The 15,589-nt window shown below is 40.3% G+C and overlaps 2 protein-coding genes across 3 annotated transcripts in view; both read right to left on the bottom strand.

The window, feature by feature from the left end:
• PGGT1B (protein geranylgeranyltransferase type I subunit beta) overlaps positions 1-1,036 on the bottom strand; it is a 33,120-nt gene extending 32,084 nt beyond the window's left edge. The window contains 1 exon segment of the mRNA XM_066339694.1: positions 823-1,036. Coding sequence (XP_066195791.1) covers positions 823-956 — 134 coding nt within the window. The 5' untranslated portion in view covers positions 957-1,036.
• A 104-nt stretch (positions 1,037-1,140) lies between these two features.
• CCDC112 (coiled-coil domain containing 112) lies at positions 1,141-9,841 on the bottom strand. 2 transcript variants are annotated; one of them, XM_066340051.1, is made up of 10 exons: positions 9,757-9,841; positions 9,270-9,385; positions 8,058-8,179; positions 6,424-6,513; positions 5,061-5,136; positions 4,088-4,478; positions 2,896-3,303; positions 2,055-2,150; positions 1,435-1,553; positions 1,141-1,357 (listed from the first exon to the last, which is right to left on the bottom strand). In XM_066340051.1, exons 1-10 carry the CDS (start codon positions 9,802-9,804, stop codon positions 1,327-1,329), a joined length of 1,497 nt encoding a protein of 498 aa, XP_066196148.1. In that variant the 5' UTR covers positions 9,805-9,841; the 3' UTR covers positions 1,141-1,326. The 2 variants fall into 2 exon arrangements, with proteins under 2 accessions (XP_066196148.1, XP_066196147.1); XM_066340050.1 differs by lacking the exon at positions 9,757-9,841 and adding an exon at positions 9,586-9,690.
• Positions 9,842-15,589: the final 5,748 nt, after the last annotated feature.

Genomic DNA, 15,589 nt, shown 5'->3' on the forward strand with positions numbered 1-15,589 from the left:
AAAGTTATTTCACACAGCTCAGCACTATCTGTTCTAGTCCTTACACCTTTATGCCAGGTGTTTGCGCTCTAAACCAAAATAAAGTAGTATGACCTGATCAAAGCCATGGAGCACTCCTCACAGGATGACTTGCAAGACATTACAAAGTGTAAGAAATTTTACTATTTTAGGTTATCAAACCACCTACATGTCTCCAACATTTTTTTTTACCAAGTGCAGCTTGATAATCTCATTACGGGTATTCTTACATCTTCAGTGTAACTATCTTAAATGAAGACTTGAAGAATATCAAAGAATTTAATTTTGAAGCCATTAGAGGAACTAACGTCCCTCCAATTCAAAGTGAGCAACACACTTCACTAGCATTTTCTCTTTTAAACTAGGCACTGAAGACTTTAAAATACTTGTTACATGGAACAAGAGTCTCTTGCATGCCGCAGTGAAGCTTAAGTGATTTATTTTAAAATGGCTTCCAGGTTAGATTAGGAGAGTGAAGCACTGGATTTAAAACAGATTAGAAGGATCAACAAGTCTTCCCTCGTGGATGTCACGCAGTTTACGCGAGCAATGACTACACCCCTACGTTAGCACATAATTTTTGGGAGCCGTCTGTTGGTGGCCGAATTTATAGGGATTTTTTTCCTTCCAGCCGCGGACCGATGCTCCGCGCCCCCGGAGGCGGCAGCGCTCCGGGAGGGGCTTCCCGTCATGGCGCCCGCCCGCCGGGCGGGGAGCGCGGCCGGGCCCGGGACGGGCGGGGGGCGCACATGACAGCGCCCGTCCCGCCTCCCGGTCCGCCAGAGGAGCCCGGCCCGCTGCTACCTGCTGGTCTCCAAGGACGAGTAGCGCTCGGGCAGGATCTGGAGGCACCGCTGGAAGAAGCGCACGTGCCGCTCCCGCAGGAAGTCCAGCCGCTCCGGTTCCCCCGGGCATGGAGCCGCCGCCGCCATCTCCATCTTGCCGCTGCTGCCCGCGCCCGGCGCGCCCGGATCGTGTCACCCGCAGAGCCCGCCCCGGGGCGGGGAAACGGAAAGGGAAGGGGCCGGGGGAAAGGGGCCGGGGGGAAGGGGCCGGGCGCCTCAGTTCACTGCGGCTGGGGATAGGGCGGTAACCCCACGGCAACCCCACGCCACAGCCAGCTGTGGGGAAAACGCGCTTTTAATGCCAAGGGTCATCACAACCGGCCGCTCTGATATCCAGTGCGTCAAACTCGACACTCCCAAAATACATTGGTAATACACGCCATGGGTCAAGCCAACTCTGTGCCGGCTCCCGGGAAGTGCTGGCTGCTGCTTCGTCCTGTGGCAGGGACATGCTGGCGCGCAGCTACGACCCTCCTCTCCAGGCTGGGACAGCTCTGACAACAAAGCAAAAAGGCATAAAGTATAAAAGTACACTTGTGTCATGCTGCACGTCCATCGGTCCCCTCCTCACCTCTGAGAAAGGCGCAACAGCGGTTCCGCAGCTGCTGGTGCCATCTCTCGCCTGCGTTCCTCCCAACACTTGGAAGGTCTATTCGACCTGGACGAGTCTCTGGTGACCCGAATCTCGACCTCACAGTGAAAAAACAACCAAAAAAAAAAAAATTAGTCTATTTTGTTCATCACAAAAGGAATTCTGTGATGCTCATTGTGTCTATGCCATAGAAGACGGTGACACCGCTTGCAGGTGTCACTAAATTTTAATTATTTAAAAGGTTCAACTCTTGTAAAACCCAGTGTATGCAAAATGTTTCTGGGAGATAGCCTACTTATTTAACTAATCGTAGAAAACTATTTGAAAAAAATAAAAGCCAACGCCCAAATTGCAGCCTACTTTTGTGATCTGTAGGGCTTCTCTAGTGAAATACTGCCATGAGATACATAAATTCTAGGGATTTCTCCCCGGTTTCTTTTCCCCCGCTGCAATTTTGTCTCTTGATAACAGGCATGACTTTTTGTTTTCCTTTATCAACCATTTAGATAAAACAATCACTTTTTAGATCAATGGAAAAAAGGTCTGCTTAAACCACCAAATTGCACACACATCTTTGGTTAAAACAAACGAAAAATTACCTTCTCTCTTAACTTGGCCAATCTTTTTTCTTTTTCTTGTTTCTCTCTCTCTTTAGCATGTTTCTGTAAAACCTTTAGCTCCAGTTTATGTAGATCCTGAAACACATTGAGTGGAAAAGAAAACATTTTCTTTGGAAGTAAAATAAATGATATAAAAATATACATGCAGCCTTTTCACAACTTCATTTTGGGTTTTTTGGGGAGTTTTGTTTGGTTTTGTTTTGAAATTACTGTAATAGTAAAGAATAAGGTTTCACTAGGCAGCTACATGCTATAGCTTGTCCTGCACAAACACAATACAGTTACATGGCTTGGAAAAACAAACAAACAAAAAAGTAGTAGTTTAAACTCTGTTTGTAAAACTTTAGTGTCAGTGAACGCTGACAACAGCACCAATTCTCCAGTAACTGCATGTACATTGACATAGGATCTGACTTTGCCTAACAGTACTGAAAAACACAGGACATTCAAACAACTCTTTCTACCTACCATCTGAATACAACGCTCACGTCCTCTGATGTCTTCTTAGGCAGCATAGCCCAAGTACTTTTCCCAAATAAATTATTTACTGAAGAAATAAAACCACTTCTATATGTATAAAGAAATTCAAGCTTGAGTAATCCTGTAGAATACAGGATTATTTAGATACTGAATAAAAGGAGCATCTTTGTCTAAAATCAAGTTTCATACTGTTTGTCTGCAATAGATGCTGTTATGTAATGAATCAATAATGCACTTTGAATGAAACTTAGATTTTAAAATCTGTTTAACTGATTATATCTTAGGAGGGTGTATCAAAATTAAAACAATGACGTGCAAAAATGGAGATGAAATTACGCACATGCTCTTGAAACTTAGAAATTTCTTCTGCACCAATTTTCTTCCTTCCCTCCTTTTCAGTTTCCTCTCTCTTCTCATTTTCAAGCTTTTCAAGTCCCTCCTTTACCTTTTTTTGCAAGGTATTCTTTTCTAACAGTAACTTCACATGGCTCTGGCACTCTCTTTGTTGCTTTTTCTCTTTCTCTTCTAGTTTTAGTTGTGATGCTTGATCTATTGCAAATGCTACGACTTTCTGTTTCTTCCAGACTTCAACTGCAGCTTGTTTTCTTTTTCTTTCTTCTTCTACTTTTTGCTTCTGAGCTTCTTCACGCTGTAGGCATCTTTCCTTGAGCATTTTTTCTGATTTCATTTTCTCCTTCAAGCTTCTTTCTTTTTCTTGCTGCTGCTTTTCTTTCCACTTTTTAATTGACTGCAAGAGACCACAGGAAAAAAACTCTAAGGTTTTCATGAAAATTTTGCATATTCACATTGATTCAGTCTGATGAAGACACTTGTTCCAAGGACACAAAATGCACATAGGAATTAAAAGTTTACTGAAACCAAGAAGCACCTACATGTGTTTTCTTTTTTTTTTTTTTTTTTCCTATTTTATGGATCACACAAGCAGGTTGAACAGATGTCTGCTAAAACTGTTTCAGTTACAGCAATAATAATAACTTTGAGTAGTTATAAATGTTGATGTAATATGCTTTTTTAATGCAAACATATTTCAGATCTTACTTTTTTCCCAATTAAATACTGTTTTATAGTAGTTCTTGTGTCAGTATGTATTTTATCACCTGGATAGTTCTTGAGAGAATCATAATTCGGCATGTCAGTCTGTCTTAGGTATATTGCTTATACAGTGGGACAGACATTCTCAGAGACAAATGTTAACACGAAGACAGGACCACTAACTGCTCTGGGCTTGGCACCTAATGTGCTAGATCACTGAGTCCAAAAGCATTTATAATGTACTTTGGCAATACACAGCCCACTTCTCCACATTGTTAGGTCTTTGCTTATTTGTAATTATTTATTAAAGACAAATACTTTGGCAGGTTGGGGATGCTACAGACCTCAGTTATATACCATATACGAGAAATCTGCCTAGCAGTACTACCAGAGATGCAGATACAAAAACAAGAGAGCATTGATTTCAAAAATAAGTATGTTCTCTGAAATCTTCAAAAGCTTTAGAGGGGTTATTTTACCTCTTTCTTTCTTTCATGTAAAATTACATATTCTTGATACCATTTGTCATGCTGTTCTATATCTTCTTTTGTTCTTCCACTGAGATACTCAAGGGCTTCATCCATATAAGACAGCCTTCCTCTATATTTTGTCCGTATTTTCAGAAAATTTTGATGGTCATAATCATCCCAGCCTCCCTGCCGCCCCCCTGTTCGCTGAAGAAATCTTTCAAACTCTACTACTTCTTCTGGTAGATGGTTTTCCAGTGTTTTATCCACTGTGACCCTGGCTGATGGTAATTTCCAAACTTTTTCTGCTGTTGAGCTCCCTAATGCCCACAGTTCCACTTTCCTTTCACAGAGACTAAGCTCATTAATGACAGCTTTTTCCTCTTTCAAAAGCTGCTGATATCTGAAAAGAGACAAACACTGAAATGTAAGAAAAAAATTCCAATATTCATTGTCCATTCACCAAAAAAAAATTTTAGAATTGTTCAATGCCACACAAGAGCTATTCTTCAAAGAGTAAAAGCTGAAGTGGTAACAGCACAGTTGTAATGACCCGATAATAAAGCCCTACACAATGAGAATTAAGTTACCCTCTTACTGAAAGAACACATTTATGGCACACATACAACTAACTCAATCCCCTTCTGACATCAGTAGAGAGAGGAAAAAGAAACCTTCCAAACCAAATTAGACAACATAACAACAACAAAACCACCACAATCTAATCTCTTCTCCAGCCTCTCTAAAAAGCCTATTCATAGGCAAATAGTTATTACATTGAAATGCTGCAATAGTTATATAAACACCCTCTCTAAATGGCAGTTTATCAAGATTCTAACACTGATTGTTTGTGCTTTGATTTACATACCGCAGGAATTACTACCAAAAGTGTAAATCATAAGAACAGTTTGCTAAATTAATGTGAAGTTTTCACTGTGTCTTATGAAAGCCCTTTTTCTAGTAGCTGAAACATGCATAAGCATACATTTGCTTCTGTTCCTCTTTAAAAGCATTGATTGCATTTTCAATTTCTTCCATCATTTCCTTGATCTTGTCAACAACTAAAAGGGGAAAAGAAGAAAAAAAATCATATCACTGAAGAAGTCTACAGTCTTTGTCAACACTATCCAAAAATTCATGACATATGGAGATTTTCAGGACACATATTTCTGTGTACAAAACAGCCTTAAAAGACAAACTCTTATTTTTTCAAAAGGTGTGTTTAGGAAGGGACTTAGCTAACTGGATGCAAATCCCAGTACAAATGTTTATTTCCCTTAAAGAAGTCTCACCTTGACTAACCTTCAGCTGATTCCCAAAATAAGACAGACCTATCCCAGAGTTACACTTTAATTTTTATAGCAATGCAGTTAGTGACTTAAGCACACTCAACTCTGGTTTATACTGGACTATAGCAATCCTATTTAACCTGCAGGCCACTACTTCTACAAAGGTGAGAAAGAAACACCAGAGTAAGACTTCGTCCTGTACTGTCAGCATGCTGTAGTCCTGACTTAAGACAGTAATACAGCTGTCCAGAGAAGATATATTTTGCAGTGGAAAATCCATCCATTAGATTAGATTATATTATTAGACTAAAATCTCTTTCACAACATCTCTATAGACACACTGAATGCACAGTTTAATGAACTTGTATTTTGGTACAGTTATATAAACTAAACCTTATTTTTCAGTTTTCATGCCTTGTTAGTTCTTAGTATCTTGACTGACAGTGTAAGAAGATAATGATTTTTAATAGATAAAACACTGAATAAATGAAATGGGATGCATTTCATCCAGCATCAGAAAGCCTTCAGCTCGTAGGAGGCCCTCAACCTGAGCTCCACAAAAGGTAGTGGGTACCACTACCATGAGGATGGGTCTTTCAGAGCCTATTACCCAAAAGTTTTAAAACATCCAAACTGAACAAACTGCTGCAGCATTTTCTGTAGAATATTCCAATTTACATTTCAAACCACGTGGTGGCTAGAAATGAGTTCCCTGTAGAACCTACTCTGTTACCTCTTACCAGATCAAAGGGAGTTACATGGTAGTAGAACACCCAGTATATTTTGCATAAGGCAAATGTTATAGATAGGAAATCTGGCTTTCAACAGTCTCAATGAACAAACACACATCACCTGTAAGACAAAGTAAGTTTCTGTTTCCACAAAGAACTGCACAACCTTTCACCATTTCTTGGGTTTCTGCCATTTCTAGGTTTAGTCTTTCTTTTCCTGCAAAATCATAAAGACTGGAGGAGTGTCCCAAGCCTGCATGAGAAAGACAACTATACAAGAAACTCATCTGTAGAGGAAAATGTTTTTAAATCTGTTGCCATGACTTACACTCTGGTGTAGGCTTCACATCTTTTAATTGCTGCTGAAGTCTCTTCATGTTGTTTTGTATTTTTGATAGCTGCTGCAGGATTTTAGCTTCTGTTAAACAAAATAGGGTGCTGATAGTTCTAACAGTTTCTTCATGCATTAAATCCAGTAAAAGAACAAGAGCAATGAAGTGTCCAAAATAAACCAGGGGTTTGATTGAAGCAGGGACACAAATTCTGTTTGATGATAAGAAACTGCTACAATACTAAGCATTTTTACTGGTAATTGCATGTATCTGACCACGTAGTCTATGTTAGTTCCCTACACGGCATCAGCAGATTTTAAAATTAGGAGCTCCCATTTCTAAAGGGGACCTTTGAAAAAATTGCCTATGCTTCTAGAGTTTGGAGGCAGACTTTGACCAAAGCTTCAAAACACCCATTTATGAAGAGAAAACAAACTTTGAAAGTGTGCATGAACGTACTACTTCAACAGGATTCATTTATTCTTTGTTAAATAGCGAAGAATCAATGTTTTAATGTGCTCCCAGCAGGTCTGCACTTACTTGCATTGTTACCACTTGGCTCCTCATTAGTCTATAAATACACTGCTGAAGAGCATGAAGTTCTGGCTGCATCTAAGATACCACAGAGCTGTATCTTCTATCCTAAAAGATTTGGATTAAGGAAAGTGCAAGTTTCTGCTGAGAACACAGAAAATCTTAAAGCGCAGAGATCATGCTGAAAGATATAATATATCATAATATAACATAATGAATGGGGAATTGGAGGGGAGTTGTACACTTTTGTATATTTTAGGATATATTCCTTCACATCTGACATGTAGTGCTCTCATCACTGTCCTCTTTATTATCTCATAGCATCCTTTCCATCCATATGCCATGCTCCCTTCTTACTCATGGAAAAGATTCTGACTTACTAGCTTAGTCATTCCTCAAAAATTTACAGTTCCTAAGGACTGCAAGATGTAAAGGATATTCTATGATTCCTTAAATAAAAGGCACACATCAGAACACATGCAAATTTGTAAGAAAGTATACTTTCAATTGTTTCTACATTCCTTTTCTTTTAACATATTTTGATCTGTATCAGATGGCATAGCATGATTTATGTAATTATCGTTGAAAGAATTCAAGTACTGTGAGTAAAGGGAGTAACTTTGTTTCTTGAACTATATTATAAGTCTGTAAGTGGAACAGATTCTATTAGGACAGACTGTGTACCATCTCACAGCACTATTTGAACTAGGAATATTCATTGCCAAAAAACTCAGAAAATGCAAACACAGAGCAGTTTAAAAGGGTATTTAAAGGCAACGATCAGTGTGTGAATGTTGAGGTAAGAATATTTGCAATACAAACACAAAATTGATTGCAAGTTTCTTGAACAGCACAGTGGTTTTACATTGAAGATCAAAAGAAAACAGTTAATAACATAAGAGGTCCAACATGTTTATGCTTCTGAATTTTGCCATGAATTGTGTGTTTATAAGCACATGGTGAAATATACCACATCAGTTATCTATCTTCCACCTAAGCTCATCTCTCTGTACTACTAATTTTTAAACCATTTACAAAAAAATCCAGTATATTAATGGAAAAGAAAGTAAACAAGCCCAAATAAAACCTCACTTACTTTCCATTTTCCTGCTGACAGTCATGCTGTGTTCCAGTTCCTCTAGTAATCTGTATTCTACCCTGAAATCACTCTTCCTACTATAAAGGTGTCCACTTTTGTCTTTTTCTATATTTGCAAGCCTAGGAAGAAAGAGTGCCACACTGAGTAAGGCAGAAACACTCAGAAAAAGACCAAGATTTTCCAAGGTTAGTGTGCAGGCTGTGTTAACAGGCCTGTTAGATTTTATAAAAAAATCCCTTGTTTGTTCTACAACTGTTTTCAAGGAAAATATTTCTTCAGCTATAAGACTACACACCACAGTAACTCAAGAACTTTAACAAGAAATTAACAAGGAAATCGCCTCAGTGGCACGCAATGGTTTACACACTGAAATTTTATGTGCATGCTTTCTCTCTAGGAGGCTTGCGAGAGTTTTCCCTCAAAAGTTCATGCAGACAGTTCCCATTAATGCAGTGGCACACCTAGATGAAGCCCCAGCACAGACAACATTACAGAGGGATGCTGAGCCACAGTTAAATGGCACGCCTCATTTCCAGCAGCATGGGAACATTTACATTAATCAGCAGTCAAGCCCAGAATCCGGGGTAATCAAGGGTAACTCGATTCAGTAACACAGTGTAAAACACTGGTGTGAGACTTAAGTGCCCTGTTCAACCAGGATTCACAACGGCAAAGGTCTCCTTCCGTCAGACGGCTACATTAGCTATTCCTCATAAAGCTCATCTGTCTGAGAAGAAAACTCCCTGTTGCTACCAGTGCAGTTGTTATCAGCACTAGATCAAGATGTGGGGAAGCAGGTTTAAATCACTTATGTGGCTGAGCTGTCTTGAACTCCTGTTTTTCAAAACAGTGGCCTAGATATTCTAGATGAAGTCTTTCAATCTTCTGTTGCAGCAGTGCCCTTTTTGTCGGTATGTCTTAAGGGCTTTAGGTCCTTAGAAGGTAAGCAGAGCTAAGTAGGGAGACTGAGAACTCAATTGTGCCACACACACTTCCTTTTCTGTGTACCTAAGAGCAGCAACTCTTAGTAAATTCCTACATGACTAGTCCAAATAGTTATTTCAACAACGGGGCATTTTGGAGCTTATAAGCCTGTCCTGAGCTACTGTAAAAACTACAATAGCCTAAAGATTTCATTACCATACATTCGAGTTAATATTAGCTCCAGAACAGAATGAAAACATACTTATGATAAAGCGTTTAACTTACTGAGCTTTTAGCTTTTCTGCAGTTCTTAAGAATTCAACTTTCTTAGCTCGTTCAGTTTTGATCTTCCAGCTCTGAAATTGTCGGCCAGCACCTGCAGTACTGGAACAGCTCTCATTCTGTAGATAACAAAATCAACTGTTATTTACAACTTTTTTTTTTTTTTTTTTAATTTATTTAATGCTCGTAGGCTACTTTCAAGCAGACAACACCATAGTGCAGAGTTCGGCTTTCTACTAGCGCGATTCAAGTACGATTCAAGTAATTTTAAGGGGCACGGGCACGGAGCTGGATTGAGGAGTGACACGCCCGCACACACCAAGGCACCGCTCAACAGGGAAACGCCAACTCCGCCACGAGGAAGGGCCGTCACAGGGGCTGGGCCCCGCGGCCGGCCAGCCGCACGCATCCGCGCAGCCCGGCACTCCCCGGGAGGCTGGGCCGCCCCGGGACGCGCGGCCCCACCGGGCCCAGTGCCGGCGGCCTTTACCTGGAGCCGCCCGGCCGCCGCGGCCAGCGCCGGGGCCAGCGCGGCCATGTTGCCGCCGGCCCGCCCCAGGGGAGGGGCGGCCGCGCCCCTGCTGCCGCCTTTTAACTCCTTCCTGCCTCGGCGCCCTGCGCGCGCTGGTCCGGCTTCCCTCACGGCCGGCGGTTTGCGTCGATTGCTTCCTTCAGGAAAACCGGGATATACCTCGTTATTGTCTCAAATGCGAAGAGTTCCACATGGTTCGATAAATTCTTAGAGCGAGTTCTGAAGATCTTGTTTCTCACTTATGTGTGCAAATCAGACTTTCAAATGAATTGCCATTTAACATTTCTTTGGAACAGAAGTAATTATTTATCTAGGGGCATTCCTGCTACAGAGGTTTTAGGAACCAGTGTTTTCAAAGCCGCAGGACGCAAACGCATTCAAAGATCCTGCCTGAAGGGCTATGCTGAAGATATTTTATTGTCTAATTGATGTTTTTAATAGCACTTTCTAGATATATTTTCCCTCTTTCTATTTTATCACAATGCTTGTTCTCTTTGTATTTGCTGAAAAAAGAATTAAAAAGTAAAGGAGAATATTTCAAAACATGGAAATAATCTTCAGCATAAAATAAAGAGGGTTGCTCTCACAGATTGCTCCCTGGAAGGCTTGTAAAAGTGTTCTCTTCTCAGCACTGTTTCAAAGTCTTCTTTCCCTTGGCCTTAACTATTGGGTGTAAGAGAAAAAAACTAAATTGTGTTAGCATTTGCTTTATTTTGTCAGCTCTTCCAAGGTTCCTGTTACTTGTGAGCAGCAAATTGGTCACTGGTTGGAGACTGCTCTACAGGATGCACCTGTTTTCAGAAAGTGCTTTAATAAGGTGTGTCCACTCATAGTGTAACTCAGCTACTGTTCAGTAGTTCATTAGTTTCTGGCTGCTCAATCTTTATGACTGTCTTACTTTACTTGTGAGTTACTCAGAATCCTGAGGATTTTTCACAGTTGTTCTTGAAACAATATGCAGGGATATTTCAGGTATTGGAGCATAGAGCTTTGCTTACTTCTGGCTTTGGACAGCAGGGACTCAGACATCAAGTTGTGATGCTGGTATAAAGATGAACCCTGGCTTTCAGCTGTTCCAGGACATTACTTCATTCTCTCTGTGGAGAAGAGCTCGTTTCAGCCAGGATATGCCTGCAGTGGGTTCACCTTGACTGAACAGTGGCATCACCTGGAGCACCAGGACTCCACAAAGATCCTCCATCACTTGCTCTGCTCAGCAGGACAGGGAGAGAAAATGAAATGAAAAACTCGCTGGTTGAGATCAAGGCAAAGACCACACTGGGAAGCAAAAAGATTTATTCTCTAATTGCCCTTAGCAGGTGATATCTGGCTACTTTCTGGGAATATGGCCCCAGTACATGTAGCAGTTACTTTAGAAGACAAACACCTTAATAAAAAAAAAAAAAATTGTCACCTCTTAGCTTTTGTTTTCACAACATCATGTGGTATATAATGTCCTTTATATAAGGGCCAGCTGTCGTAGCTATGTCTCCTTTCCCAGCATCTTGCACTGAGGCCTCCTGGCCTGCTGGCCTTTGTGGGAGGGAGAGACAGCCCTGAGGCCACCTGAGCACTGCTCACCCTGGAGCCCAGCGCTGGAGTGGTCTCAGTTGTTGTGGCTACAAACACAAAGCACAGCTGTTTGAATGTTAACTCCACCTCAGCTAGACCAAATATGACTGTGACTCTGGGATGGCCTGTTTGCCAAACAGGTAAATAGCTAATCTGAATTCAGAAGAAGCAATCTAGATAATTACGTAATTTCCTTCTCACCTCTACCACAGTCTTCTTCGGCTTAGTTTGGTATTTGAAGTCAATGAATCCTTGACTTCTCTGTGTATTTTACTTCATAAAATCAACCAAGATTTGGCACAAAAAGAAGGCATGGAAGTACGCCAAGGAAAAAATACAGTTGTTAACATTTATTTAGAGAATAGAGTGTATGTAGAACAGGAAAAAAAGCAAATAACAGGACAAAAAAAGCTGTTAACTTGGAAGATGCAATGCCAGCAATCCAACAATTGATCATGGCCACCTTATATATTGGAGGGGCTTCATATGTCCCAGCATTGATTCAGCAGTATCTGACATTTTCTGAAATTCTTTGTGCCAAATACAGAAACAGGACTGCACCAGAACTTAATATTCCTATGCATGATATCCTGGAGGAAACCACCCATTTCACCACAGGATATAAGCCTCCCCAGAAGAAACACTTTTTGAAGTACATGTTTCTCTTCAGAGAGCCATTTTTTTCCCCTTTATATTGCTAACTTACTTCTGAGACCTCAACAGGGATGATTAGGATAGTTGCATCAAGCAGAAAAGACAGACACTGTAACAGAAGTAAACTGGAATTAGTTTAAAAGAGGAAGAGTAAATTAATAATCAGAAGAAACTAAAGCCTTTAACCTTCTGAGTGCAGCTATCCACTTGTGAAAGCATTCATAATATTGTCTAGTTATCCCACACCATAAAAGCATCCTGTTGCTCTTACCAAAGGCTTTCCCTGTATTTTTATTTTTGGAAATGGTGTGTCTGCTCTAGCCTAGCGTCAGACTTGGAAATCAGAATTAAACGAACTCAGGACATGCGTCAGGGTAATAATTAAAGAATAAATAAAATGTATATGAGTGCTGAAAAAAGCTGTTGCAGGTACATGGGTGATACGTGCTTATTCTGGGCAACTGTAGTAATGGACTGGGGGTGTGGGGTGGGTAAGTAGAGTATGGAGGAGAGCTGATAGGTGCACCTGCAGTAAGTGCTGTAGTGACGCTGTGCACATGGATCCAGGTTCTGCACTATGAAGGCAGAATGCTTTCATCTTGTTAGCTTTTGTCCACCAGGTGTCATCTGAGAAGCACATGATAGCTACTAAAGGCTTAGCTTTTGTATTTTCATTTGTTTTTAGAAACTAACAGCAAGCTTTCAGTGTCTGTAGATAACAGAGCTTGCATTCAGCTCTTCAACTGTCTCTGTCCCTCTTTATGGGACTATCTGGCTCCATATTAATACCATCAGCTTCTCTTTATTCTCTTTTTGAGGACTGGGTGGTCTTCAGTTTTTTCTGTGAGTCCTGATCTAGAGTGCTGGCAGACCTGACAGCCTGGACACAGACAAGGCTGTGGCTCTTCAGCTGCAGACCAGTGTCCCCCAGTGTCCCCCAGTACCTTCTTCTGCCAGTGCCTAACTTGCCCCAGAAGTGAAGGAGCTCCACTACTTGATAGTGGCATTATAGAACTTCATTTTCTATTCCCCAGATGAATTCTTATTCCACTCACCCCAACTCGTTTTTGCATAAAGCTGTGCTTTAGATAGAAGGGACTTTGGTAGATGGCATGATGGCAAGGAAAAGTAGCTTAGCTTTCAGGTTTTTTCCCTGTAGATGATCCAAAGAAACTAGAAGCACAAGATATGAAAAGAGGCCTGGAGTCAGTAACTTTGTTTTAGTATGTGTTTGTAGAAGAATATAGGTGGTATGAACAAATAAAATAAAATAAAATAAAATAAAATAAAATAAAACTGTATTCTAAGTATCCACTGAAATATCTGCTCATGTAAACAACTTTCCCCTCCCCTCCCCTCCCCTCCCCACCTATCCTCTCCCCTCCCCTCCTTTCTCTGTTTGAACCCTCAACCCTCATTGAAATCTAGATTTCACTATAAAATTGAAATGGAAACCAAAGGGGAAAAGAATAAACACTGGCAAAGTCCAAGGGTCCTAAGTGAACATAATTTTAGTGTCTTTCACTTTCTCCTGATTTATAACTATATAAAAGACAACTGAATAGTTATTAATCCTATTTATTCTTTGTTTTCTCCAATTCTTCCCTTCATTTGTTTTTCTGTTTTCTAGAATTTTTAATATATTTTCACATAATTTCTTGTTCTTGCCTCCTTTGTAATTATCTCCTTGTTTATCTCCCTTTTCTATTATAAAAGGAGAACAAAAATGTTGCCCACAAATGTACTTGAAAGAAACAAAAAGAGATAGCAGTCATGCCAGTAAACAAACAATTTCAAATGTGTTTTAAGCCTCAAAGTTTTTCTTGAAAATCATTTAGGATGTGATGAAGGTGTTAGTTCTAAGTTCAAGTCCCAGTGTTCCAAAATACTGCTCTTCTTAGATCTTGGCAAGCAGAGGACAGAAATGTGCTTTGGCAAAATTACAGGAGATTTTAATCTTGGCCAAACCTTAACACAGCAAAAAGTTGGATTCTGTCCCTGGTACACATTTGTACGCTCAATCAACAACCTTAGCAGCTGCTTGTCTTGGGAACTGGCAGACTGCATAGGTCACATTACTACATCAGTCATGCTGGGGCTTTAAGACCTTACTCAGCAGCTGTCTCTGCCACTTTTTCATCATGAGTTTTTAATTTATCAGCTCCTATACTGCTTTTCTGTAACCGGTTATTAATGCAGTCAAGTGTGATTGACTTTCTTGTGGCCTTTTGCTGCCCTTTTCTGCATCTTCTGCAAAAAACTGGCTGCCTACTTTGGGCTGTCGTGAGCTATTCCTCCTCCTGTCACCAAAAGGCCAAGATTTAACTAACTCAAATCACGCTCAGCAGAACTTTGAATACCTCAAACACATTAGAGACAAAAAAACCCCAAAAAACCAAACCAAACCAAAAACAAAAAAAAACCCAAAACAACAACAACAACAAAAGTGTTACTAGTGTAATGAAGGTTCTCTAGGGAAATGTGTGCTGCAGAAAAGAGAGGGGGTGCCTGGAGAAAATGACTGGCTGGCAAAGATGGTCTGTACTGGGTGCAAGTGGAAGGATATTGGTGCACAAAAGCAAATTGGACATATACAAATAAAGATAATCACCTAGTCTGTCACAGGTGTATGGCCTAGCATTGCTGAAACTGGAAGTGTTCAAGAATTTCAGCACTGAGTTCATAATGGGCACATTAAACCCCTTAATTTTTATGATTACTTTTGTTTTTCTCTGTTCTGGTCCCTAGCAGTGTGCTATGGTAGCTATATGGTAGTTAAGTGATTAAGTTAGTGATCACATAGTATTTCTTTTTTTTCTTTTTTTTTAAGTTACTCTAAGTCCTTATGCTTAAGCAGCTGAAAGAGCATGTGTGTGACTTGGGACTCTAACTGCACAACCAGCACAGCAGCACATATATGTCAATCACAGCCACAATTTTCACTTCCATTATTCTGGAAAATATATGGCTGAAAGGTGCAAGACACATTCTCTGCTATGTAAGGTGTCTTTGTAGTTTAAAAAGGAGTACATAAACATAAAGTCCATTTGCAGACCACCCCTCACCCAGTACTGTCGAAATTCACATTAAAGAAAACCTTGAAATAAGGACAACATTTACTACTTTCATGGCCATCATAAGGCTATGGCAGTTTCACAGATTATTCTGGATTTCAGTAGCACAGAGTTAAACATTGTGCCTTTCACAGATTTACTCTTGCAATGATAACAGTTTGCTAGAAGGTTTTAGTCGCATTCACTGAGATTCATTTGACCAACACAGATTTATCAAAGAGAAGCACATTCCAGACCATATTAAATATTGCCTCTAATTTTATTCTTGGCCTCAGAACAATTTGCTGGAAAATGTGTCACGTGCAAGAATATACCAGTCAGTGCCAATATCAAGTCAAGAAAGTGTCTGAGCAAAAGACATGGTAAAATTTTGTGAGTGTTAGATAAGATCTTGGTACTAATTTATAGGAAGGGATTTAGTGAAGAACCTCAACCTATTGTCTGTTCCCTTGGTATTTCATGGTCTCTCTCTTGTGGAGTATACATTTTCA

This window comes from Sylvia atricapilla, chromosome Z, assembly GCF_009819655.1.
Source record: "Sylvia atricapilla isolate bSylAtr1 chromosome Z, bSylAtr1.pri, whole genome shotgun sequence".
NCBI classification, from domain to species: domain Eukaryota; kingdom Metazoa; phylum Chordata; class Aves; order Passeriformes; family Sylviidae; genus Sylvia; species Sylvia atricapilla.

Coding starts and splice junctions, on each gene's coding strand:
- CCDC112 (XM_066340050.1), bottom strand. CDS start 9,675: ATGCGTGCGGCTGGCCGGCCGCGGGGCCCAGCCCCTGTGACGGCCCTT. Junction 9,386..9,585: donor CCCTGTTGAGCGGTGCCTTG/GTGTGTGCGGGC, acceptor TGTTATCTACAG/AATGAGAGCTGTTCCAGTAC. Junction 5,137..6,423: donor TGTGAAGCCTACACCAGAGT/GTAAGTCATGGC, acceptor TTCCCCTTTTAG/TTGTTGACAAGATCAAGGAA.